We start from the raw sequence: 23,290 nt of genomic DNA, 5'->3' as shown, positions 1-23,290 counted from the left end.
GCCCAAGCCCTAGCAGGAAACAGATGGCACATTCAAACTGGGCATTTTCGAGGATGTTTTATTGAAGAGACATTTTATAAAAGTTCAGACAGAGTTACAGTAACAGAAACACGTTACAGTGCTGTTCTCAGGTGTGTTGAGAGTAGGGTGACATTATATTCTACATCTGATGGGGAAGGGGAATGTGCTATAGAACTGTAAGTGAAGCTGTGTGGATAGAACCAGAAGGGAAGCTGACAGGAACTGTGCCACATGCTGCCATCAGGAAGAGAGTTGGGAAAGAAATCCCTGACCCCATTCTCCCCATTCTCTGCGTCTCTTGCTGGTGGCCAAGCTCAACCAGAAGCCAGAGTTCAAGGGACCCCAGTAAGGGGGTTCCATGTAGATCAGCTCATGGACATTGAGTAGGGTGGGAAAGGATGGGGAGAGACCTGTAGAGCAAACTAAGATGGCCAGCACAGTAAGATTATGTAGCTGTTGTAATTATAGGTAAAATCATAAACAAGAAAGAAAAGCCTTTTGCTATCCTCAGTGCTTTCACACCATACTCTTCTGACTTCTAGCCTTAATAACCATGCCTGCCTTCCTCTGGGCTCCCAAAGCCCCTGGTGCTTCATCTGCTGCAGCCGCACTCATTGTGTGGCTTCATCCTTCGTGCTTGACTTACTTGATTCCCCACACCATTGTAAGACCCTGGGGGCTTGTAAGACCCAGCACATGAGTGAACAAACAATTGGAATTCAGATCTAAATAACTCTATAAAGCTATAGATTTGAATTAAGGTCTGGAGCTACTTAACAAAGAGCGGATTCCTGATGAATTTAGGGCCTCTGCTTAACGGAAGTGAGGCCTTTGCCCTCCTTCCTAGGTGAGTGTTTGTTTCTGTCTATTTGGTGGGAGTGGGCCCATGAGCCTGTTGAGCCCAGACAGGCCCTCAGAGGCCCTGACAAACGGCTCCCCACCTCACTGGCCAGTTTAGCCTATCACCTGATGGGGGTCTGGCAGAGCATTCTCACGGGGCTCCCAGTCTCCAGGATTGCCTTGTGTCAAATCATAATTCACACAGTCTCCTGGTTTAGGACTATAAATTGAGATTAAGCTTGCTTCCTTTCTGACTCTAGGAGATTTAGAGCCTGTCTTTATACCTGATACTTTGACTCTCTATTTTGAATTAGAGAATGTTTTGAGCCCTTGAAGAATTTTTACAATCTTTTTTCAATCCTATGAAAGTCACATGCATGCATATAACTCAAATACTTCTGGAGGAGGAAATGTTGGGAAGGATTGAACATGAAAAGTGAAATGTTTCCACCTTAACCTATATATCTAGTTTACTTTTAACCATTTCAGTTTTTTTTCAGTCTTCTGGTCACTGTCTCACTTAACTCTAAATAATTCTCTTATATGTCTACTTCTTGATTGATCAAGTTTAAGTAAAAATTATTGAATTGTGACTGTGTGCGATGAAGGATTTAACTCCTTACAGTAACCCTTCTGCCTTTCTCATGGTTTCTTCCAGTTTTTGTTCCCTGTATTTCTAATTTGGTTTTACGCTTAATTTCCTGTGTAATTTTAAGAGATAGACTTGTACTGCTTGATGCATTGACCTTCCATAGAATGTCTTAATTCTCTTAAGTGTTTAGGATGAGGAAGTTGGTGCCTCTGAGCTTCCCTTCATCTTTTCTCTCCAACTTCAGCTTGTAACATTATTTTATAACATTTATAACATTTTGAAGTCTATCCTGTAATTATAATTAATTTTTCTTTATGTATCAGATGATTGCTAAAAATAAAAAAAAACTAATATGATATAATGATTTTTGTAGCTACAAGTCTCTAAAACCAAGTACTATTTTTGGACCCTTAAAGAAGGGGGTGGACTCTGATATCACTGACCTTCTGCTGCATGAAGGAGAATGTTCTAAGTGTCAGGTCACATGGACTCTCTTTTTTTCCCCTATCCTTATAATCTGTTGGCTGCTCAGATCATTTAGTTGTCCTCATGTGTAAAACATGACTTTTTGAAGAACATTTTATTTTCATGAAATTTCTAATTATCTTTCTTTTCTTACTTACTAATAAGCCAGTTTCTTAATCATATATTTTTGTTAGAGAGAATTTATTCTTTATTCTTGAAGACTTTTTCTTATGGTGCTCTGATTTCTAATTCTCATTGGATAAAGACCACTGAGGTACAGATATCCTGGAATAGTTTTATTGCACTCTTGGGTTGGGTACAGTATACCTTGGAGCCCATGCATCCTCCATTTTTTGATTCTCTTTTTGCTGTTTGGGAACATATACTCAATTTTTTGGGTAACGAATCATTTAATGCTAGAAAAATTTGCCTCCATGCTTGAGTATTAATGAGGCTTAGGAAAAAATTTCACTTAGCTAATTTAATTCTTTGTGGGCTTCCCTGGTGGCTCAGATGGTAAAGAATCTGCCTGCAATGCAGAAGACCCGAGTTTGATCCCTGGGTCAGGAAGATCCTCTGGAGAAGGAAATGGCAACCCACTCCAGTATTCTTGCCTGGAAAATCGCATGGACAGACGAGCCTGGAGGGCTGCAGTCCACAGGGTCGTAAAGAGTTGGACACTACTGAGCAACTAACACATACACAAATTAATTCTTTAATGAATTTTCTATGCAATGAAATTATTTTCTGTACAGAAATTTTCAGAAGTAAATATTTTTGTATTTGAATATTTCCAAATTTTATCATTTATAATTTGTGCCATATTGATTTTATTAATTCATTACCTTAATTAATTTTGCATTGTAGCCTCTGTTTCTACAGTCCAGTTTTCCTGAGTCTACTTCTGTTAAAGAGAGAGTATTTGATTCGTCCATCAATTTTTTTCAGTTAATAAGAAAATTTTACTGCATGTGATTTTATTTTATCAGATTTGAGTCGATAATTTTTATAAACTCTTCTTTTTTCCTGGGTCAGTTTTTGTGGTTTTCAGTGTTACCTTTTTTTTTCTTCTTTAGACAGTTTAGTTTAATTGTTGTTATTTAAAAGAAGAATGCCAAAATAATTGTGGCTTAAGATTTGAATCTAAAACTTGTGTTGAACAGCTCTTGAATACGTGTCATTATATCCAGGTTATTTTCCAAAGCTCATGAGAAATCATCCTCTATAGATGCAAATGCTAATTTATACATATTTATTATTGTTGGTCAGAAAATTCTTCTGATTACATTTTCCCTAATGGTTTCATACTTCCCCCCTCCTCCCAGTGTTACCTTTAAGATGTAGTTCTTTAGTTATTACATCGTCTGTAACAAATTTTGATGTGTGCAGTTTCAGGGGGTTGTCAGTTTCATTTGTTATTTATTATTATGTCATTATTATTATTATCTCATTATCATGTCAAGAGCCCTCCGCTGTATTTCTTGCTGCAACTTAGCATAAAGTCTAGTTTTTGTCATCAAGTGTCTTTACCTGGCTCAGCCATATTATAGGATCAAGTAAAATTCATATATTTACGGCAAAGGACTTTATGCTTGTCTTAAATGTCTTTTATGAGCTCTAGAGCTAAATTCAGTAGAGTATCATATATGCTTACTTCATTTATATAAATTCAACTATACACATTTATGAGAGAGAAGAGAGGGGAGAAATAGACGGGGAGAGGAGTGGAGGGACAGGGAGAGAAGAGAGAGTAATTTAAATAGTGTGGCCAGTTCCATCATCTGGGCACATCTATTACGAGCTTGACCCTGAATGAGTGGAGGGCAGAATCCTCCGAATCTATGGTCCCAGGTTGGGTTTCTGTTGACATACAGCTCACACCTTGTGAATATTACATTACCCTTAGTGTGTTTAAAGACATATTTATGTTGCCTTTATTATGACTCTTAAACACAATCCAGCTACTTTCTTCACTGAAGAAAGAGTGACTTGTTCTGGCACTGGGAGAAAACTGGCAGTACTGAATTTGTTGACAAATGAATTGAGATGCCTCTTCAATATGGTACCCCCCTAAGGCGTGCTGTGATTCATGGGGTCGCAAAGAGTTGGACATAACTGAGCGACTGAACTGAACTGAACTGAAGGACACGACTGAACTGACTTAGCAGCAGCAGCAGCAAGGGATTTTCAAGGGAAATTTTGGCCATGTTTTTAGTGTTTTTTTCTTTTTTTTTTTTTAATGTGCTGTTTTCAGAGCCCAGTGTGTATAAGCTGTGATTTCTTTGTACTGAAGTGCTTCTTGATTCTCTCTGCTTGCAGATCCCGTCGGTAGCTTCAACTCCATGTGTTTTAAACTGAATCTGCTCACCCGTAGCTTTCTCCTTCCCTAGTGCTCTCTATGTGAGTGAGTGGCACTGTTGACCCACTTGCCCAATCCAGGAGCCTTGGCTCCTTCCTAGCCCTCAAATCCAGTTGTTTCTTAAATGACTCTCAAATCCATCTACTCCATTAGGTCATCCTCAGTGGTTATGACCTGTTGCAACGGTTTCTAAGCTCACTTCCCCTCTTCTAGCCTTCTCAACTCCTTCATCCCTTTATCCCAAATCTATCCATTCTCACCAGTAAGAGGGATATTAAAAAATGATAGTGTTACTCCTCTGTAATAGTAATAACTCAAATGTTAGCACCCTCCGCTACCCTCAGGGTGAAGTTCATGATCTTTACTAAATATTATAAGCCCCCACATGCTCTCTGATGCTGACTGACCATCATGCTTCACAAAAATCTCCATTCTGGGCAAACAAGACCTGTTGATGGATAATGTACTTTTTCAACCAAGTGTCTTTGTTCATGCTCTTTCCTCTCCCTGCAACTCTGATGTCCCTTATTTTCTTCTCTGAGACTTACATCTCCTTCAGGTCTCAACTCAGACATTAAAGCTTTGGTAACCCATCCCTGATTCTGCAAAGCTGCTTAGATACTTATCCTCTATTACTTTCCTAGAGTAGCATTTGTCTTTCTCTGTTGTAATTTCATGTCTTTTATCTGTCTTCTCCACTACAGCAGGGCAGCATAACTGTAGTGCCTGGAGGAGCAATGGAGGTTTTTTCACCATTATTACCTAGCACTGTGCCTGGACCAGGCACTGAACACATGGTTGTTGAATGAAGACACCAGTCCTATGTCGGACTCCCCATTGTAATTCCCTGGAGAGGTGTAAGAATTAGTCCTAGATTGTCATTCAGTAAATTAGAAAGGAAGAGGATGCTTGATATGGAGAATTAATGCATTCAACTGAAACACAATTTTTTTTTCTGAGTCTAGTTTTAAGCCTGAAGCTGTGGAGAAAGTCCTTGTAGAAAGTACTATCAGGGATAAGGGCTGGCAGAGCTATTATCCTATGATAGAGTGACCCTATTGGCTTTGGCAAACCCTTTTTGCTTTCTTGGAGTCTTGCTTCTGCCTAGTCTGGATCTCAGAAATAAGGGAGCTGGCATAGGATCACAGAGGATAGTATAAATGTTCATGCCCGTGTTTATGGCTCTTTTGTTTCTATCCCATCACATTTCAAGAACTTTGCTGACCAAAGGTGAAGAAAGACTCATGAACTCATAGTTTTGATTTTACAACCCCCAGTTATGGTCCATTTGATTTCCTGTTCCTTCCTCTCCTGTTCATATTGTGACCACTTGTCTACCATTAGTAGGTCCTATTTCAGTAGTTCAGCTGATTTAGTCTTATTGTCTTGCTTGGTGCTCAGTTTTACAGACTGAGCTGCTTCTTCTGCTCATTGATCTTGAACTCAGCTTCCCACCTGTTCCCAGGTCCTTCAGGAATGATGTTCTGCTTTGGTCTCACGTATGCCCCAAATTCTTGGTATATCCACAATTATGGTCCACCTTCCTGATTTTCCCCACAGTTAATGAGCTCCCAAGTCCCCCCATCTCAGTCTCAACTCTGTAGACTCCATGGTTCTATCCATGGAAAGTAGAATATCAGGGCAGAAATTAGAGTGTGATCTCTACCTCCCAGATCTCTCTGAGAATCTATTTACTGCTTGTCTCTGTCCCGAGGGTGAAGATGGATGACAGGTGCTACCCAGTGATCTTTCCAGATGGGAGGAATTTCCGCCCCTTCACTCCTGACTCTTTGGCTGCAATCAAGAAGCGGATTGCCATCCAAAAGGAGAAAAAGAAGTCCAAAGATTGGAAAGCAGCAGAACCTGAGCCTCGACCTCAACTCGACCTAAAGGTCTCCAGAAAGTTGCCCAAGCTTTATGGTGACATTCCCCGTGACCTGGTAGCAAAGCCCTTAGAAGACTTGGACCCATTCTACAGCAATCACAAGGTACCTCTGGAGACGGGAGTGTTCTCACCACAAAGTATAACTGGCATTGCAAGGATCTTCTGGGGCTATAAAGAGGCCAAACCCCACTTCTCCTTTGCTATCACCCTGTCTTTGATTTCATAGTCCTAAGAATGGCTTTTAGTACTAATTTTCTCTCTATAATAATGCATATCTTGGAGAAGATAAGGACTAGGAGCAGTAGAAGGGTAAAATGGTGTCAGGAAAGAACTGGGCTAGCAATCAGAAAGGTTGAATACAGACCATTTCAAGTGCTTGAATTTGTAAGTTTTGGCAAACAATTTCACTAATTATCACTTTCCTAATCAGTAAAATGAGAACAATGCCTGCTTTCCCTTCATTACAGCATAGACATGAGATGGAGGCACTTTATAAACTGTAAAACATTGTGCTGATATGAAGGATTAATACCACTGTCCATGAATGTCTGTTTCAGCAACTAGAGTTTACCTTGAGAAAGGCTTTTTAGGTTATTACTATGAAGGTCAAAGCCCCAAACCAACACTTGACACATAAGAGGAGCTCAATAAAGTTTAAGAATATTGTAATCAAGTGGGCACATGCAGATTATATGTAAACTCCATGACAATATGTGATAGTCTTGCTGTTTTATCTACCTAGATGTAGGGAAATTCTAATAAAAGTTTCTCAAAGAGGTTCCTGAATGAGGAAGTGTGAGCTCAGGCTCTTCTGATGGCTGGTTGAAAACCCAGGGCAGTGAGGAAAGTCCTCTATAAGCCATCCCCTTTCAGGAAAGACTCAGAAGACTGCTTTCATCATTTCACTGCGTGATCCAGCAGAGAATGGAAAACCTACTTTGCCAGACTGAAGACAGGGAGGAAGGAAGCTGAGGAGTTTGGGGCAAACCCTGGAAAATATGGCATGCTGAGGGCATCCTTTGTGGGCACCCATGAGAAACTGACTTCTCCAAAGGAAGATTGCCTGGTTTGTATGTCCTTGAACTGAACAGACTCAGGATTACCAGGCCAAATGAGGACTGTGTAATGGAGGAAAGTGCAGTAAGAGTGGGAAGAACAAGAAAGGAGAAAGGAGATGAAGGAACAAAAACACTTCAATATCTCTCCTTCTCCTAATGCCCCAGGATTCCAGGGACTTGTTAGAGGCAGAGTCATTGGAGATAAGTTAACTCCAGAAGACCTCCTTCTGCCTCAAGCCTGGTAGGGGACCCAGGAGGGAGGCAGCAGCTTGGTGTGTTATGGACAGTCCTGGGAGGACAGACTCTGTTCCAGCTGGGGTGGATGTTCTAGGACCCTCTTCTAAATCCGGGTCCTCCCTTTAAATCAGGAGACATGATACTTGTTCAGAGCTCTTACGCCCACAGCCTCACATGCCAGTGCTCTCAGCACTCCTGTGAGCTATGGGTGGTGTCATTAGCACTTCCCCTTACAGATGAGGAAACAAAGCCTTAATGGGGAAGTGGCTTACACCAGGTCAAGCAGCCAGTTAGTGGTGGAGCTGGGACTCAAACCCAAGTGTTCTTTCTGTAGTCACAGGTCACTTCTTATCTTTCAAAGCTTCCATTTTTGAAAGAGAAAAGGGTGGAGATGTGTCAGCAAGCAGACAGGAAATACCTATATTTTAAATCATTAAAACCTTGGCAAGTATAGTTAAATACACCATTAGTTGAAATATTTAAAGCAGTCAGAGGAGGCATTAATAAAACATCAAGATCAAAGGGCACAGAAATAGAGCCATATCATGCCACCTATTAATCTGGGTGACCCACCCCAGGGAGAGGTTTACTCTCTGCCCTAAAATCATCTTTCTGTCCAAAGGAAGTATACGGAATCCCCAAAGTGAGTCTTAGACTCCTGGGCTCATAGCTTTCAAGGAATCCTGTAGCCCATTTCATTTTATTATGGGGGAAAAAGAAAACATCCTAGTCCACATTTTCCCTGCTGCCAGATGGCCAGCAGACAAGTTCCATAGCTCAGTGAAGGAAGCTGATGCTTGGCAGTGACGGAAGTTCTGGTCCCTCAACCAAGGTGGCAGCTAACCCGCTGTTTCTGTGCCTGGATGACAAGACCTGTCTTCCCTGTCTGAGAACATGCTGAATTACATGTCAAGGAGTACTTTCTGCAAGTCTGAAAAGAACAGTGACATGGGAGACGGGAATGACCCTAGTTCTATGAAGGCTTTTATAACTAACAGCCTTGGGAACCCATAAGGGGACAGCAGATGACTTTTATATGGAAAGGGGATGGTTTGAAGGTTGATGTTAGAAGCCTGTGAGTTGTTGGTTTTGTCCAGAGGCAGCTTCATGCCCAGAGCCCAGGAAGAGATGCAAGGAGGAAGCAGGTGTTTTTCAGCAGGGCCCAGTTGAACACTTTGGGTGAGAAGTGCACCATTTGGTGGGTCTTTCCTGGATTTGGCATCCCTGGTTATACCCATGACAAGGCAGCAGAGACTCCAGTGAATGTTCAGTTCTACTACTGTCTCTTCAAGTTCTCTTCTAATTCTCATCTCCATAAATAGTAAATACAAAGGGTTTTATTTGACCCAGTTATTACTCTTTATCTCTTTTTTATTTGTTTGCAGGGCCCATGCACTTCATTTCTGTGGCCTCCAGAGTATGTCACTGGGTGAAAAGTCCATAGCTCAACAATTATTTTAGACGTAAGGACTGACTTTCAACAGATCAGAGTCTTGGGCCTCTGAGAGAGACCCAAGCCACGTGGGTGGGGGAGATCTACTGGCTTCCAAAGTGACAGTGTAAGCTGCTCAGAAAGTACCTCTGGCTTCAGAAGGTAACTCTCCAATCAGAAGCTGCTGTCATAATATGACAAGCCATACCTCAACCTATGGTTCCACTGAATTTTCTCCAAGATAAACTCATGATGAATATTGTTTTGTCACTGCATATAATTCCTGTTGTGTGGTTTTTTGCCTTTTTTTTTTTTTTTTTTTTGGCAGACATTTATGGTGTTGAACAAAAAGAGAACAATCTACCGCTTCAGCGCCAAACGTGCCTTGTTCATTTTGGGGCCTTTCAATTCAATCAGAAGTTTGGCCATTAGAATCTCAGTCCATTCATATCCTTTTGTTGCTTCTTTTACTAAGTCCAGGTCATGGGAAGCATGCACAAGCTCTAGGGGTTCGTGTGTCTGTTGAGTGGAAACAACCCATTCTTTCAACAAATACTGGCTGAGTGGCCCCACTGCATGGCAGGCAGGGCTGTGCTGGGGCTGGGCCCCCGTCTGGGACCCTGAGGCCTCGGAGGAGACGAGAGGCTCAACTGGGCTTGGGAGGCATCAAGAATGGCCTCCTGAAGAATGGAACATCTAAGCTGAGACCCAAGTAAAGGTTGTAAACTGGCAACCTGTGCACCGAGTTTAGCTGATAAATGAGTTGTGGTAGAACTACAGTGTTTAAAGCTTTTTTGGAAACACTTTCTAATGTTAAAAGTACAGATTTACAGGGGATGAGAAGAAACCTGGCAGTTTCAGATGGGAGGCGGGGGAGATGTGAAAAAGACAGGCGTGGGTTGGTAGACATAATGAAGTACTGAGGAAAACGGGAAGGAGTATCTATTTAAGTTGGGTTCCCTAGAAGCAGAGCCTGAGATGGGATTCTTAATTAAGTGATTTAGTGGAGGAGTGCCGTCTGGAAAAGGAAAACGGGAATCATCATGGAGCAAAAGGAGGAGCCAAACAAGGACAGGGCCTTAGCTGAGTCTACATCAGGCATCAGCCTGAGCCCACAGGGATCTTCAGAGCATGGATTGTATCACAGAGCTGCCCCACCTGAAAGCCAGAGGGCGAGTTTTTGCAAGTCTGTAGGTCAGACGTGTGGCAAGGGCATGTAGCCTTGCAGGGTGAGAGGCTGCCATTTGAGGACAATTCTTCAAGAAAGGGGGCGGCTGTGGGTTATTCCAGTCAACACTCACAAAAGACAGATGCTTCTGCAGAAAGGGGGCCCTGCAGGGACCCCTGCAGCCTCTACGACAATAACCAGTGACATGGGCCATCCTGCAGTGCACCTGCCTTAACAGCCCCGCTCACATTGTTCAGCATGTTCATCATCTGTACTGTCATCATCAACTGCGTGTTCATGGCCTTAGCTCATCAGAAGGGCAGCATTAGCGTGAATGTTGACAATGCTGAGTAAGTATTTTCCTGCACACATTTATCCTATGTTTTTAAGCAAATAGACCTTAAAGAATCATGATTACATCAGAGTTTGGCTATGGTGAGAAGGAAAAGCCACCCATAATCCCAGAGCCCCAACACCAATGCTGGCAGAGTCAGTTTCATTTTGCAACTTTCTCAGAATAGAGTCTTAGAAGTGGGTTTACTAGCTGGACATCCATGACCCTGACTGGATACCCTAACTATGGTTGAATTGACAGTGACACACCCAAGTGGGCCTGATTTGCCTGGAGGGGTGAAGTCTCCCTCTCATGGAGAACTCGAGCACTGCTTCCTGCTGGTGGGCATGGTTCTATTCCACAGCAGATGTCATTTTGGTCTGCATGTCCCACCATTGGCCAGGCTTCTGCTAGAAAAGAGAGAATGGTAGGGTGAGAGGTGGAAGGCCAGATGGCTAGACAGAAATTGCAGTCAGAGGTGGCTGTCTCATTTGTTTGAGATCTGGATGAAAACTTGCAGAATCGTGCTGCTGCTGCTGCTACTGCTAAGTCACTTCAGTTGTGTCCATCTCTATGCGACCCCATAGACGGCAGCCCACCAGGCTTCCCCATCCCTGGGATTCTCCAGGCAAGAACACTGGAGTGGGTTGCCATTTCCCTCTCCAATGCATGAAAGTGAAAAGTGAAAGTGAAGTCACTCAGTCGTGTCTGACTCTTAGTGACCCCATGGACTGCAGCCTACCAGGCTCCTCTATCCATGGGATTTTCCAGGCAAGAGTACTGGAGTGGGGTGCCATTGCCTTCTCCATGCAGAATCCTCCATATCTGTAATTACAGCCTTTTTTTTAAAAAAGACCCATAATTTTTATAAATTATACCTGAGTTTAAAAGATGGCATCTCAGGGTACACAGTAATTACTCTTCTGTGTTTATTTGTCACCTGAACGGTGAGCAGTTAAGGAAAAAGCTGAAGCAGGAAGTAGCTCTTTCCCAAGGCAGCCTCATGACCATTTCTGCTCTTGTAATTAGCTGCTTTAGGATTTTTCAAGTTCCTAAGACCTTAGTTCTTTAGCTTTGAAGGCTAACAATGACTGGATATTCTACCAGAAAAGGTCCACTTCTTTTAATTTGAACCAGCAGATTGTTAAAATGAATTGTTTCTGTCCCAGATGTGGGACCAGTATGTGTATGGTGTGTGTGTGCACACCAACCAGCACTTTTTATTGGAATTATAACAAGAGAAATAGGGTATTATGTTTTGGAGGAGGAGGAAGGGGAAGAAGCGAAATAAATTAGAAGACAGAACATGATGGACTAAAGGAATAAAATGGAAATCGTTTTTTTTTTTAAGTTGTGATAAAATACACATTACCACAAATTTGCCATTTTAATCACTTTTAGGTGTACAGATCTGTGGTATTAAGTACATTCACACAGTTGTGCAACCATTACCACTCTCTGTCTCCACAACCATTTTTCATCTTGCAAAACTGAAACTGTACTCATTAAATAATAACTCCTCATTCTGCCTTCCCCTCCCCCTGGAAACCACATTATACTTCATGTCTCTATGTATTTGATTACTAGTTTAACCTTTGTCTTTTTAAACTAGTTCATCTCCCTTAGTATATGACCTCAGGGTTCATCCCTATTGTTGCATGTGACAGGATTTCTTTCCTTTTCAAGACTCAGTAATATTTTATAGTATGTATGTACCACATTTTATCAATTTGTTCATCTGTCAGTGGACATTTGGGTTGCTTCTACCTCTTGGCTATTGTGAATACTGCTGCTATTAACATGGGTATGTAAGTATCTCTTCAAGACTCTGCTTTCAGTTATTTTGTATATATACGTAGAAGTGGGATTGCCAAATCATATGGTAATTCTAATCTTTTGAAGGTTCTTCATGCTAAATATTTTCCATGGTGTTTTCACTATTTTATAATCCCACCACTAGTACACAAGAGTTTTAATCTTGCCACATCCTCACCCACACTTACTTTCTATTTTTTTTAAAAAGTGGCTATTCTAATGAGTATGAGTGATATCACACTGTGGTTTTGATTTGCATTTTTCTGATGATTGGTGATATTGAACATCTTTTCATAGGCTGGTTGGCAATTGGTATATAATCTTTAAAGAAATGTTCATTCAAGTCATTTGGCCATTTTAAAGTTGGATTATTTAATTTTTTTTGTTGTTGAATTTGTAGGAGTTCTTTATGTAGTCCAAATATTAACCTCTCATCAGATATATGATTTGCAAATATTACTTTCTAGGACTGTGATAGTTTCATGTCTTACATTTAGCTTTAATCCATTTTGAGCTTAATTTTTGTACATGATGTAAAGGTCCAGCTTCATTCTTGTAAATGTGGATATCTAGCTGTCCCAGTACCATTTGTTGAAAAGACTGTCCATGTGGCTGAAACTTTTCTCAAGAAAATGGCTATGAAGCTAGTGATTTAAAAACAGCTTTGCAACTCTATTCATGGACCTGTTTATCAGAAATCCCAAATATCAGAACTTGCTTGAGGACCTTGCCTTTCTGAACTCTGATTTGCTAAGACCATAATGTTAAATGTCACATTAAAATGGAATCAAACCTCATGAAGGTCAGATCAGAAAGAGGAGCTCTCTGTGTGTCACATCACTTATCATATTTCTTCTTCTGGATGATTTGCTTTGTAGGTATGTCTTCCTTGGGATTTATTTATTTGAAGCATTAGTTAAAATATTGGCAAGAGGTTTTATTCTGGATGAGTTTTCTTTCCTGCGAGATCCATGGAACTGGCTGGACTCCATTGTCATTGCAACAGCGTAAGAATGTTAAGATTTTTGCTGAAGAGACTAGGGGTGGGAAAGAAGCCCTTTGGCTTCCATCTGGGTTCTATGTGGATCCACATGTGTGGCTGAGTACAGCCAAGTAAAGCCTAGAACTCTTGAGTGCAGTGTTGGTTGGCACTGAACTGCACCATGTAGCCAACTGGCCAGAGGACTTCACATACACAAATCCACTTCATCTTTTCTATCTCTCTCTTTTTTTTTTCCCCCGACCAGGGGCTGAATCTGGGCCATGGCAGTGAGAGTGCTGAGTCCTAACCACTGGACTGCCAGGGAATCCCCCACAAATCCATTTCTGGTCCAACACTCATGGTCTTACTTTTTCAGCCATTTACTCACCAAACACTGACCTGTTACGGGGCCAGGCTCTGTGGGCCCAGCATTGTGATAATGAAGAAATATCATGCATGATTCTCACTCTGTTCACAATTCAGAGGGGAAGTGAAGCATCTGTGTGTGTGCTTAGTCGCTCAGTCATATCCGACTCTTTGAGACCCCACGGACTGTAGCCCTCCAGGCTCCTCTGTCCATGGGATTCTCCAGGCAAGAATACTGGAGTGGGTAACCTTTCCCTTCTTTGGGGGATCTTCCTGACCCAGGGATCAAACCCAGGTCTCCTGCATTGCAGGCAGATTCTTTATCATCTGAGCCACTAGGGAAGTCCAGTGAAGCATGACCATTAAACCTGCTACAGTTAGTGCTAGCATAGGATGCTGTGCGTCATTCTGGCTGTCAGAAGATGGGGGAGGAACAAAGGGGTCTAGAACGTCTTTGTTTACTGAAAGGTCAAGGAGTTTCTGTCATGTTTCCTTCTAGAAGTGTTATCATTTTGGCTCTTGTATTTAAGTTTATGGTCCCTTTTGAGTTAGTTGTTGTATATAGCATGAGTGAGAGTTGAAGTTCTTTCTGAAGAAGAGGACATCAATTTGGCATCTGAATGATGAGCAAAATAAAAACCAAGAGAAACAATGGCCCATTGCCAGCACAGTAATAATAAACCCAACCTTATTTAATTAGTACCAGCCATTGTCTTAAGCAGTTTGCATATATTTTTGTTTAATATTCACAAAAGCCCTTTGAGGTAAGTACTAGTAATTTCAGAGTTTTACATTTCCAGGTCAATAGTCAGATGTTACTGAGAGGTGGTATAGTGCAATGGTGAAGAATATGGGCTCTGGAGCCAGACTGCCTAGGTTGCTTCTGGACTTGGCCACATGGTTGAGACCTTAGGGAAGTGTACTGGGGCCTGGAACTTGGTAGCAAATCAGTAAATGTTTAAGTTGATTTCTGTTATCCATGAATGTAGCTACAGCTGCCACAACTATTTCAAGGAATCCCCAGCTATGTCCAAATATAAAGATCAGCTGAGAACAGTCTCCTGTGCAATCTATGGTCCCTGGATCTACAGCAATAGAGAGTGACACTGCCAGGTCCTGAGATGATGGTGGGGCTGGAAGGGGAGGCTGCAGATTTCATGCTGGTGGACAGAACCCAGGCTGTAATTATTTGTGGCTTTTGTGGAGATGTGTAGGACAGATCCATGACTGAGCAAGCCTGGACTTTCCTCGTGCTTTGTCTTATAGATTTGTGTCATATTCTCCATATATCAATGCCAGCAGCTTCAGTCTGTCATCCCTACGTACCTTCCGAGTATTCAGAGCTTTGAAAGCAATTTCAGTAATTTCAGGTAAGTTGCCCTAACTTTCAACGTTGACTCTTAGCAGAAGAGAATAGTTAAAATTTCTAAATATGTCATATGTAAATCAAAACCTAACAAACAATGCTCTTTATTCATTTATTTCATCAGTCAACAAATATGTATTGAGCCCCTGATACCCTCTGTGCTACCTGCCTGGGATATATCAGTGAGCAAACAGACAAAGTTCCCTGCCTTCATGGAGTTTACATTTTAGGTGGGGGATTGGGAAATGGACTTACGCGATAACTAAAATAAATAAGTAAATTATATGGCATGCTTTTTCAAAATGAAATGGAAAAGTAAGTAACATGATGGCTCTTGGAAGTCATGGGGTTCAAGGAAACAGGTTGCAGTTTTCAGTGGGGTGGTTAGTATAGGTGTCAATTGGAAAGGTGAGATGTGAGCAGATTTGAAGTTGTTGAGGAGGTTTCACAAGCAGACATATGGGAAAGAGTATCCAGAGCCTAGGAAGCAGCCAGTCCACAGACCAAGGGATATGAAAGATGTGGATGGGGCTGGAGCAGACAGAGTGAGGGACTAGGTGGGGGAGGAAGGGCCACAGAGGTGAAGGGGAAGCACCTAAGTCCCAGGAAGTCTTGGGGTTTCCTCTGAGAGAGATGGGAGCCATGCAAGGGCTTTGAGCAGAGGAGTCCCATGACCTGATGGCTGTAGAAGGATTACTCTGGCTGTTGTGTGGGGAACAGAACTCGGGGGAGCAAAGGTAGAAACAGGAAGACCAAGCAGGCGGCATGTTGGTTGCCACGGATGCATGCTGCTCAGATCTCCTGCTGCAGGGAGCGCAGCTGATGAATGGTCCCACTGCCCTCTCTCTGGGTTCACCACTGCATTCATGTTCATGCCAAGACCTGCTTTCCCTGCATCTGGGGAGGGCTAGTGCAGGCCCGCCCCTAAAGGGTATGGGACTTCTCTCTGGGGGACTTTGACTCAGGGGCTTCTCAGCAGGGTGAGACTACCTCCCACATGCACTGCAGTCTGAAGCCCTTCCTATCTATCCTGCTTCCTTCCTGCTCCCCCTTTCCAGATGTCAGCTCCGGGTCACAGTCTGAGGCTCTCTCCGCCCTCCATTCCCTCCCTTCAGACTATTCCTCACAGGCATTTCCCCCCAAATCTCCTGTAATCTGGTCTCAGAGTGTCTACTTCTCAGAGGGCCCAAACTGACACATGGGGCCACTGCCGTAATCCGAGTAAGAAGCCGCCGTGCCCTCAGATCAGGCAGTAGAAGAGGAGTAGGGGAATGGTGGTCAGATTCTGCATAAATTTAAAGGTAGAAACAATGGGACTTTCTGGCAGGTTGATTGTATACATGATGTGAGCAAAAGAGGAGTCAAGGATGAGTCAAGGTTTTTGTCTGAGTGACTGGAAAGATGGAATCATCTCTGAATGAGAAAAGGAAGACTGTGAGAGAAGCAGGCCTCAGGGGTCAGATTGGGGGTTAGCTTCAGACACGTTCTGTTTGAGATGGCTGTGAGGCATCCAAGTCAGAGTATCAAGTAGGCAGTTAGAAATACAAGCTGATGTTCAGGGCTGCAGATATCATTTTGGAGATTAGAAGACTATAGATGATATCTACAGCCTTGGAATCTAATGAGGTTACAAAGAAAATGAGCAGAGACGGAAAGTAGAAGAGGACGCAGGACTGACACCCACGAGGCCCTGAGACCCTAAAGGGGAGGGGTGAGAGGAAAAACCGGCAAAGGAGATGAGCAGGAGCCACCAGTGAAGTAGGAAAGAGAGAAAAAGGGGTCTCCTGGAAGCCAGATCAGCTCTGCGATCAGGGTGAAGCCTAGGATGGGTTGTAAAATTCCAGTTTATCAGAAATGAGGTGATTGTGGCAGAGTCTTCTCTTCTCCTTCCCCTGTCCTCTACAAAAAAGTATAAAATCATTCTCTCTCTGGACTCCTTCCCTCCCCTCTTCTTCTTCCCTTCTTCTTCTAGGCTCTTATCAGAGCTCCAGGCAATTTGAATCTTTTTTCATACAGAGGTAGTAGACTATTTTTGGAAACTCCAGAAAAACAACTGCTAGTGACAAAGAAACTGACAGAGGATACTTTATGTAGAACTTGTCTCTCTTTCCTTTTCGCTTCCTCTTTTGCAAGGTGGACCTTGGTTTCCCAGGTGGATTTGGGGGTTTCTGTCTGCGCTGAGCCCCTCATATTTCATGTGGATAAAATATAAATATACATTCAGGCAGTCACTTAGCAACTTTTTGTGTTCCCTTCTTCATCTCTGAGCAGGTAAACACACTCTCCATTTTGACTCATGAACCACATGAGATCCCTGGATGCTTTTGTTTTTTAATTTAAATTATTTTAATTGGAAGATAATTACTTTACAATATTGTGATGGTTTTTGCCATACATGAACAAGAATTGGCCATAGGTATACATGTATCCCTCCACCCTGAACCCCTCTCCCACACCCCTCCCCACTCCATCTCTCCAGTGTGTCCCAGAGCACTGGCTTTGTGGGCCCCGCTTCATGCACTGAGCTCGCACTGGTCATCCATTTTACATATGGTGCATGCATGCTCAGTCATTTCTGACTCTTTGCGAACCCCCGGGCCATAGCGCGCTGTGCTTCTCTGTCCATGGGATTTTCCAGGCAAGAATACTAGAGTGGATTGCCATGCCCTTCTCTGGGAATCTTCCTGATCCAGGGATCGAAGCTGTGTTCTCTGGTGTCTCCTGCACTGGCAGGCAGATTCTTTACCACTGAGCCGTGATGGTAACTGTACATATGATAATGTATGTCTTTCAATGCTGTTCTCTCAAATCATCCCACCCTTACCTCCTTCCACTGAGTCCAGTGCTTTTTTCGGAATGAAGAGTATAAGATCTTTTATGGGGCTATGTAAAAATAATTCTGGAATCACAACTACCCTATATCCAAATCATCTTGTTTTAGGGAAGACACAAGCAAGCCTCTTGTTATAGATAAAAAATCAAGCATAGATGAGGTTAGAGTATTTTCATGTTTGGTGCCCCTGACCATGCAGGGAAGCATGATCTTGGCATGAACATGAGTGCAGTGGTGAAGCCAGTGAATGTCCCAGCTTGGCCCAGAGTCTCCTCCTCACGTAGCATCACCCTTGGTGGGAAGGTCATCACAGCGGGCTTGGCCTCCCATCAGATGCTGCTTTGTGTTCTCAAGTTTACCATTCATGGTTTATGCTGATCAGCTGAAACTTTGCCACTCAGTGTCATCTCACACATTATAGATGCCATCTGCCAATTTCTTTCTCCAGAGAGCAGAACCCACTGAGAGCAGAGCCTGTGAATCAGTATTGTACTGGGACTGACTTGTTCTCATTCCCCAGCAGACTGCTTCCAACTGTGTGTCCAGGGATGTCATGTTGGTAGCTTGAAAGCAGCTGCAGGAGAGGCGTGCATGGAGGGAGAAAAGGGGTCTACACTCCAGAATTTAGCGAGCCAGGACCTTTGTAAATGCTGCGGAGGAGGACTTTCCCTGTGTCCTCCCCTCTCTGCAGAAAGCTGATTTTTAAACATTTGTTGACACACTACATGACTGTGTCCTTTTTATTTTGTAACTTTGGCAGCCAAACACTGTATCATGGACCTTGAAGGTGCTTGGTAAATATTTCTTGAATGAATTTTTAAAAAGCCCTGATTATAAGTAGTAATCTGAGTGTTTGTTACCTAAGATATCTTCATTATTGGGGTCCAGGCAGAGCTCCCTCTTCCAGCTTTCTTTGCAACCTTCCCCCCCGAATTTAGCCATATCTCAGGGCACCTTGTGTATGTTACTGTAGGTAGTAGCTACCAAATGTTAAATACAGCTTCAATTCCTCACTTTGGCCTTAATGTTGCCTGTGACCCCCAGTCAGGGAAGTGACTGCACAACTGTCATCCAGTTATGTCTTATGTCTCTGTGGCAAGTGTCTGCTCAGAGTTTTCTCACTTGCCCTTCAGAGCAACCCTGTGGCATCTATAGGGCAGGATAAAGAGGCCAAGTCCTAGACCAGTGGGTGGCTCTGATGGCAAATAAGGTACAGGGTTGGAACTAGAACTTTCAGCTTCAGAATCCCAGGTCAGGCCAGTTTCCAATGCCAGCCCACAATCAGACAGCTTTTGAAGCCTTACTGCTCCTTGCCTGTGTCTTAAGTGTCTGTGTGAGTAGGGGTCCTCTCCCCACACCTGTTTTCTTCCTCAGGTTTGAAGGTCATTGTTGGGGCCTTGCTGCACTCTGTGAAGAAGCTTGTCGATGTGATGATCCTGACTCTCTTTTGCCTCAGCATCTTTGCCCTGGTAGGTCAGCAGCTCTTCATGGGAAATCTGAGCTACAAATGTGTCAGTAATTCCTGTAACGATGACTATCAAGGTAAGCACCCCACCGTTCACTTCTTGGTTTGTGCAGGGTTACTTTTTATTTATCCCCACTTGTACTATCTATCGGTCTGTGTTACGAATGTCTTAGGAGCACTGGATGACTTGTTCCTCTAGGATTCTCATGTGGGCAGGTGAATTTCTTAGAGAACTGCTTCCTTCTCTGGGTTTTCATGGAGAAGGAAAAGCCTGAAGTTGCACATCTATAACAGTGGTGTCAGCTTTCATATCTGCCCACTTCCTTGTCACCTTTTACAGATGTCTTCAGAGTGCCTGGCTTTGGTCAAAGGGGACCAGCAACTTCCCACAATACCTCTCTCTACCCAAGTATTTTCTTCAGTGATGTTGCTCCTTTTATGTTGAACCCTCTCCACTCTGAGGGCAACCGTGTATCAATTTCATGTGTCCTGAGTTTCATGTGGCCATACTTTCTCCATGTCTGTCTTGGTTTTTGAGTTCCTCATGGGCTGACCCTGTGTCCAGCTTCTCCCAAGGGTGGTCTCTGGTTCAGTTCCATGTACTGAGAAGCAAAGTGGTTATCGTGTCACTGCTCCCTCCTCTTATTTCTGCTTCCTTCTCCTTCTCCCTCTTCTTTTCTTGCATCATCCTGAGGGCTTAGGCTCTAGTTTCTCTCTGGATCATTTCACTGAGATCAGTTTGATCACCTTGATCATTTTGGAAGATTCTGGACCATCTTTTTCTAGCATAATTTGGCATATTTGCTATTCTCTTTCCTTTCAATGTTATTTGTTTCAACCTGAGTTTATAATTCTTTCCTCCTCAGACTATTGCTTTAAAAAAGAAGAGTCCACTGAATTCAAAATGTGTGGTGTGTGGATGGGCAACAGGTAAGATGTTTATATTCTTCATTCTATCTATTTAAAGTGATGTGGCAAACAGTCTTCATCTAATGACTTAAGCAAACAGTGGTGATAGTTCTCAAATACCACTGATTATTTCAAGTGTCTAAACAAATTTTGACATGCATTACTAAATTAAAAATTATTTCCCAATGTCTAGAACTGTATTCTCCCCCAAATTATGTTGAATTTGTATTTGGTAAGAAACCTACTGAAAACTTAGTGATATTTCAACTTTATGGAGTGGATATTCAAGACCATCAAAGGTCATAAATGATATTGTGACTGAAAGCCCCATTTAGACCTATTTCCTGATCAGTGACATGGCCCTGACGCAAGACGTCAGCACGCATCTTCTATTTGTGGATCTGTGACCACCACTGCCCCGATTGCCCACACTGCTGTACGCGTGTTCATGCACATTCACCTCAGTAGCTAGTAGCCCTCTGGGGATACCCTCCCTTATTCTAGGTAGTCCTCTCTGAGCTGAGAGATTCCGTGAAGATTTATTGAGTGTCTTTCTTTCTGGCGATGTTGTTTCCTTTCGGTTGCCTTGGATCTTCGTTGCTGTGCATGGGCTTCCTCTAGTTGTGGTTTGCAGGGCTATGGTCTCATTGTGGTGTGCGGGCTTCTCAATGCGGTGACTTCTTGTCACAGAGCACAGGCTCTAGTGCTCAGGCTCAGGAGCTGCACCACACAGGCTCAGTAGTTGCGCTGTGCAGCTCGAGGATGCACGGCCTTCAGTGGCTGGGGCACAGCGATCTCACTGGTTGTGCTCCTGGGCTCTAGAGAGTGGGCTCAGTAGTTGTGGCACATGGGCTTCAGTTGCCCCTCAGCATGTGGGATCTTTCCAGACCAGAGATTGAACCCATGTTCCCTGCATTGGCAGGCTATTCTTATCTCCTTACCATCAGGCAAGTCTGAGTGTATTTCAAATTAAGATAATATGCTAGACACTCTGATGAAATAGACTACATTCATTTCTCAATAACAAATATGTATCAAGGGCCAACAGTGTGCCAAACTCTGTCTTAGGTCCTAGGAATCCAAGTACGTATAAAGGAGTGCTGTCCTCTTGAAACTGACATCTTTCAGGGAAGAGAGATGTACAGTAAATTCTTGAAAGTGTGATGAGCGTAAATACAGAGAGAAATAACAGAGATGTAACTCTGTCTATAAAATTAGGGAAGTCTTGTAGTGGTCACAGGTTCTGATTAGGTCAGACTTACTAGACATATTAAACTTTAATCTAATGCAAGGTTTATTGACCTCTCTAGAATGATCCTCAAGAGGACATACATGCCTACAGTTCATTTTTAGTACATAAAATGCAACAGATTTCTGAATCTTGATTCCTAAAATTTTATTGAATTCATTTATTAGTTCTAAACCATTTTCTTGATGAAGACTTTAATTTTCTATCTGTAGTATCATATCACTTGCAAATAGTGACAGTTTTACTTCTTCCCTTCCAATTTGAATATTTATTTATTTGGCTGTGCCAGATCTTAGTTGTGTCACACAGGATCTTCCATCTTTTTAAAAAAATTATTATTTATTTTTAATTGGAGTAGAATTACTTTCTAGTGTTGTGTTGGTTTCTGCCATACATCAGCATGAATCAGCCTTAGCTATACATATGTGTCCTTTCTCTTGAACCTCCCTCCCACCTCCCACCCGATCCCACCCCTCTAGGTTATCACAGAGCACCAGGTTGAGCTCCATGTGTCATACAGGAAATTTGTGCTAGCTACCTGTTTTACATATGGTAATGTATATGTTTCCATGCTACTCTCTCAATTAGCCCCACCCTCTCCTTCCCCCACTGTGTCCACTAGTATGTTCTCTATGTCTGTGTCTCTATTCCTGCCCTACAAATAGGTTCATCGGTACCATTTTTGTAGATTTTCTAGATCATATAGATACATTATATATGATATTTGCATTTGTCTTTCTGACTTACTTCAGTCTCTATAACAAGCTCTAGTTTCATCCATCTCATTAGAACTGATTCAAAACCACTCCTTTTTATGGCTGAGTAATATTCAATTTTATATATGTACTACAGCTTCTTTATCTGTTCATCTGTCAGAAGACATCTAGGTTGCTTTCATGTCCTGGCTATGTAAATAGTGCTGTAATGAACACTGGGGTACATGTGTTTTTTAGTATGGTTTTCTCAGGGTATATACCCAGTAGTAGGATATCTGGGTCATATGGTACTTTTATTCCTAGTTTTTAAAGAAATCTCCATACTGTTGTCTATAGCGGCTGTTACCAATTTACGTTCCTACCAACAGTGCAAAAGGGTTCTCTTTTCTTCACATCCTCTCCGGCATCATTTGTAGATTTTTTGATGATGGCCATTTTGACTGGTGTGAGGTAATACTGCACTGTAGTTTTGATTTACACTTCTCTCATAATAAGTGATGCTGAGCATTTTTCATGGGTTTATTAGCCATCTGTATGTCTTCTTTGGAGAAATGTGTTTAGATCTTCTGCCGATTTTTGATTGGGTTGTTTGTTTTTCTGATACTGAGCTTCCTGAGCTGCTTGTGTATTTTGGAGATTGATCCTTTGTCAGTTGCTTCATTTGCAATTATTTTCTCCCATTCTGAGGGTTGTCTTTTCATCTTGGGCTTCCCTGGTAGCTCAGATGGTAAAGGCCGCAGGAGATCTGGGTTCAATCCTTGGTCTGGACAATCCCCTGGAGAAGGAAATGGCTACCCACTCCAATATTCTTGCCTAGAGAATTCCATGGACAGAGGAGCCTGGTGGGCTACAGTCCATGGGGTTTCAGAGTCAGACAAGATTGAGCGACTAATGCTATGGTTTCCTTTGCTGTGCAAAAGCTTTTATGTTTAATTAGGGGTCTTCCATTTTTCTTGTGGCATGTGAATTCTTGACTGTGGCACATGGGATCTACTTCCCTGACCAGGGACTAAATCTGGGCCTCCTGCATTGGGAATGTAGAGTCTTAGCCACTGGACCACCAGGGAAGTCCCTTTTCTTCCAGTTTGGATGCCTCTCATTTCTTTTTCTTTTTTTTTTTTTTTTTGGCTGATTGCTATGGCTAGGACTTCCAATATCAAGTTGGCCAATTGCTATGGCTAGGACTTCCAATATCAAG

General features: G+C 42.6%; 1 protein-coding gene across 1 annotated transcript in view; it reads left to right on the top strand.

The window, feature by feature from the left end:
* The first annotated feature begins 5,998 nt into the window (after window positions 1-5,998).
* SCN11A (sodium voltage-gated channel alpha subunit 11) overlaps window positions 5,999-23,290 on the top strand; it is a 77,723-nt gene continuing 60,431 nt past the window's right edge. The window contains exons 1-7 of the mRNA XM_068981943.1: window positions 5,999-6,265; window positions 9,218-9,336; window positions 10,306-10,407; window positions 13,085-13,213; window positions 14,821-14,924; window positions 19,128-19,295; window positions 20,085-20,148. Of these exons, the coding sequence (XP_068838044.1) occupies window positions 5,999-6,265; window positions 9,218-9,336; window positions 10,306-10,407; window positions 13,085-13,213; window positions 14,821-14,924; window positions 19,128-19,295; window positions 20,085-20,148 (953 nt within the window). The remainder of the gene's footprint in view (window positions 6,266-9,217; window positions 9,337-10,305; window positions 10,408-13,084; window positions 13,214-14,820; window positions 14,925-19,127; window positions 19,296-20,084; window positions 20,149-23,290) is intronic.

This window comes from Capricornis sumatraensis, chromosome 10, assembly GCF_032405125.1.
Source record: "Capricornis sumatraensis isolate serow.1 chromosome 10, serow.2, whole genome shotgun sequence".
NCBI classification, from domain to species: domain Eukaryota; kingdom Metazoa; phylum Chordata; class Mammalia; order Artiodactyla; family Bovidae; genus Capricornis; species Capricornis sumatraensis.
Note: the sequence above shows the minus strand (reverse complement) of the source record. Positions and strands in the feature narration are given on the sequence as shown.